General features: G+C 59.3%; 1 protein-coding gene across 1 annotated transcript in view; it reads right to left on the bottom strand.

The window, feature by feature from the left end:
• ZBTB7A (zinc finger and BTB domain containing 7A) overlaps positions 1-4033 on the bottom strand; it is a 14131-nt gene that overhangs the window by 1071 nt on the left and 9027 nt on the right. The window contains exon 3 of the mRNA XM_024746023.1: positions 3-226. Coding sequence (XP_024601791.1) covers positions 3-226 — 224 coding nt within the window. The remainder of the gene's footprint in view (positions 1-2; positions 227-4033) is intronic.

Raw genomic sequence — 4033 nt, 5'->3', positions numbered from 1 at the left:
GCGTGAGGGCACGCCGTTGCAGCCGTCCTTCTTGAGGTGTCTGTGCAGGTGGTCGGAGCGCACGAACGTCTTGCAGCAGCTGTCGCACTGGTAGGGGCGCAGGCCAGTGTGGACGCGCATGTGGTTCTTCAGGTCGTAGTTGTGCGCGAACGCCGCCCCGCACTGCTGGCACAGGTACGGCTTCTCGCCCGTGTGCTTCCTCATGTGCACCTTGAGCTTGTCCTGCCTGTGGACGGGCCGAGGGTCAGCTGGCGCCCGGCCGGGCCCATGCCCAGGATGGAAGCCCCCCGTCCCCGCCAGCCTCGGCGCGGGGAAACCGGGACCCTTGCGGAAAGGTGGGCTGCGGCAGGGGGCGCCCCCGTTTTGCGGGGAAAGGGGGTGCGGGTCCCCATTCTGAGAACAGCACCAAGGAACCCACGAAGGTGTGAAAAGGGCCTTGGACCCCGCTCGCTGTGTGGCCACGGGGAAATGGCTGAACCTCTCTGAAACCCAGTTTTTTTTTTGGCCGCACTGCGGGATCTTAGTTCCCCAACCAGGGAATCAAATCCACGCCCCCTGCAGTGGAAGCGCAGAGTCTTAACCACTGGACCACCAGGGAAGTCCCACTGAAACCCTTTTCTTATGCATAGGAGGAGGAAGATAACAGGCCTCCCTCCCACCTGGGGCTCTGCCCAGTGGCAGGTGCATGGCTTCACACTACAGGCATTTACTGAGCACCTGCTGCATAGCAGACCCCGTTCCAGGTGCTGAAAATGCTACAAGGAACAAGGAGGAATGCCGGAGTATTTGGTAACAGAGAGGGTTAAGCTGTCCTGGCTTTAGCACTGAAAGTTCTGTGTCCTGGGAAACCCCTCAGTCACTGAAAATCCAGGGCAGCTGGTCACAGTAGTAACCAAGTCCCCACCCCAGGGACCCCACCCCCTACCCCCAGTTCCTGCCAGATCTCCCCTCACCTCTGCCTCACTCTGCTCTGGCCACACTGGCTTCCTGGCTGTCACCCCAACACGCTGATAACAAGGAACCTACCTCAGGGCCTTTAAACATGCTGTTCTGGCTACCTGGAGCACTTTTTTCCCTCCCAGATCTTCACAGTTGAATTTCAGCCCAAACGTGATCTCCTCAGAGAGGCCCTCCCAGACTCCCTCAACCCCGGTCCCTCATGCCACTGCCTTTGTTTCTCATCTGTCTCCCTGACTGGACTGTGAGCCCTGAAAACAGGGACTGGGTGTGATTCCAGGGCCCCTCCATGCCCATCTCACCCACAGGGAACTGTGTGGACCTGGCTCAGCCTGGGGCCTTTGGCCCACAAAGCTGGTCACCATATCAGCTCTGGGGAGACTATGGCCCAGGTGTTGCTCTGTCCCCTTGAGCCCTTGAAATGTGGCTGGTCCAAGGTGAGATGCGTAAGAAGTGCAAAAGGCACCCCAGATTCTGAAGACTTCATTTGTTCAATGTACTGTACAATATCTCATTTATAATTTTGCTTATTGATCACATATTGAAATAGAACTAATGGACTATGTAAAAATATGATTAAAATTACTTTCACCTGTTTCTTTCACTTGTTAAAAATGTGGCTGCCAGAAAATTTAGAGTCACGGAGGTGGCTCACATGATATTTCTATTGTACTATGCTGGTCCATAGTGATGGGGGTGGATTCCTGCCTGGAATCCACAAGGCAGGGGCAGGGACCTGGGTCTCCAGAGCTCTGGGTAGAATCTGACCTGCATCTTGCTGCAGACTCTTATGCTCCACTGAGTCACTCAGGGTCTCTCCCTTCTGATGCCCACCAGGCTGAGAGCTCCTTCAGTGCCAGGACTAATAAACTCCTACTCATCCTTCAAAGCCCCACTGGAAATGCCCCTCCTCCTCCAGGAAATCTTTCCCAACCCCGAGACAAAGGCCTGCACCCTCCTCCCCCCAGGCTCTTTCAGTCCCAAGTCCCTCCCTCCGGCACCTCCCACAGAGCTGGTGTCCCTGCTTGGCCTAACTTCTATGGCTTCTTACTGTTCTGAGGATCAAGACCTGGCCCTTTGCAACCAGACCCCCTGCCTGTTCTCTGGCCTCGTTACAACCCCACGTGAGCCAGCAGAACCTGGGCCACAACAAACTCATCGCTCCCTGGATTAACTCGAGCTGTTACCAGAAAGAGGATGGCAATGGCCAGGCACTTCCCGCCACCCCCTACCCCGCCTCCTAGGAGCCGGCTAACATGGTCTCCCAGTTGTCCCGCTCAGACCCTGGGGCCAGGTCACGGAGGGAACAGGAGCGACTCGGATTGTTCTAGCACTGTACAGAGATGTCCCTAGCTGAGGCTTGGAGGCTCAGAGAGGGGAAGTGACTTGCCCTGAGTTGCACAGAGGGTTGGGGGCTGTCCCAATGTGGGGTGGGGGTGGAGGAAGCCCCAGTTTCATCACTTCAAGCCCCGGCCTGGGTAATTATAGCCCCGGCCGCCACAGGCCCTGCTTACTCAACTCTCTAGTGTGACTCAGAGGGGCCCCTGGGCTCCCCAGCCTGGAGGGAGGGGCAGGGGCTGGGGCCCTGGGGGGCAGAGAGGAGCCAGGTGGGCACCTGGGAGGAAGAGGCCTGGCCTGGTGGCCCTCTCTATGCCTCAGTTTCCTAGAACGGCAAACAGGATCAGCCCTGGGTTGAGGGTGGGGTGGCCAAGAGAGCTCCAGGCCAGAAGGTGAAACTGAGCCTGGCTGAGGGTGGGGGCGTGGGGGAAGGTGTCACCTCTCCAGGCTCTGGCTTGCTGGGCCTCTACCAGGCTGCTCCTCCCAGGCTCTAAGACCCCTGAGGGCAGGACCCACAGCCAGCCCAGTCCACCATCTCCACATCTGGAGAAAGAGGGAGGCCCCTAAGAACAGCGGCACCCCAATCTCACCAAAGCGGGGGAGCCAGGCCACCCACCAGGCTGCCTGCCTCCCGGCCAGTGCCCTTTACCCCTGCCTGGCACTCCTGGGCCCTGGAGTCCCACCCACACCCTCCTCTCCTGGCTTGCTGGGGAAGGGGCCCAGGTGCTGGTCCGGGGGTCAGCTCCCAGATCCTGTCCCCACAGGGCAGGGCCGGGAAGCTGGGACAATGGCCTCTTTCTTCGGCCTGGGTGGGTGTGGCTTGGGGAACCCCGGGGCTGGTGAGGGTAGGGGGTGATGCTGAGTCACCCAGCCTGGCTAGGCCCCCACACACCAGCCCCCCGCTCCCACTGGGCTGGCCCACAAGGCCCAGCCTGCCACCTCGGTACTCTTAAGAACAGATCGCAAAATCCCCCCAGCCTGGCCTCAAACTCCTCCTGTCCAGGGACCAAGCCCAACGGCTCCCGTGCCCTTTTCCCTCCACTGGCTGTGGCGAGTCCCTAAGCTGAACTGGCCTCAGGGCCTTTGCACTGGCTCTTCCCTCTGCCTCTCCCTTTCCCGCTCCCCACGGCTCCCTCCTTCTCCTTCAGCTCTCAGTCCTCGGGGAAGCCTCCCTGTTTAAGGCAGCACCTACAGCCACACCCCGACCCTGTTCTCTGCTCTTTTCCTTCCTGGCACTTTCCACCAACTAGTGTTATCAGCTCTGTGGTTTTATCTCGCACATGCTCCGTCGCCCCCATGGGGATTTTGGCTTGTCCCTCCACTTTTAGAACAGGGCCTGGCACCCAGCAGGCACTCCATAAATGTTGGCTGAATGAAGCAAGTCCCCCGGGCTCACGGAAGACTTCAAAGTTACCTAACGACCAGAACTCCCTGCTCCCAGTGGGGCTGTCACCCTCTCTCAAGGCCCAAATGCTCCAGTTGGGATGAGAAGAACCACCCAGGGAAAAGGAAGAAAAGCAACTCCTTGGGCCCTTCCTTCCAGCCTCACGCAGGTCGGCACCTCCTGGCACGCTTTATGTTCTTGTGGTCACCTTGTTTAGGGCCTGCGCGGCACCGCCCACCCAGGCTCTCTCGACAGGCGCATGGGGGTCGGGGGTGCCCCGATGGACAAGGCACCCTTGCAGGGCAGGGCGCGGTGTTGTTTTCGCACGCAGAGGCAGGGTGTGAGCGTGCTCGC

The sequence above is a fragment of the Neophocaena asiaeorientalis genome, unplaced genomic scaffold (genome assembly GCF_003031525.2).
Source record: "Neophocaena asiaeorientalis asiaeorientalis breed wild unplaced genomic scaffold, Neophocaena_asiaeorientalis_V1.1 scaffold357, whole genome shotgun sequence".
Taxonomy (NCBI): domain Eukaryota; kingdom Metazoa; phylum Chordata; class Mammalia; order Artiodactyla; family Phocoenidae; genus Neophocaena; species Neophocaena asiaeorientalis.
Note: the sequence above shows the minus strand (reverse complement) of the source record. Positions and strands in the feature narration are given on the sequence as shown.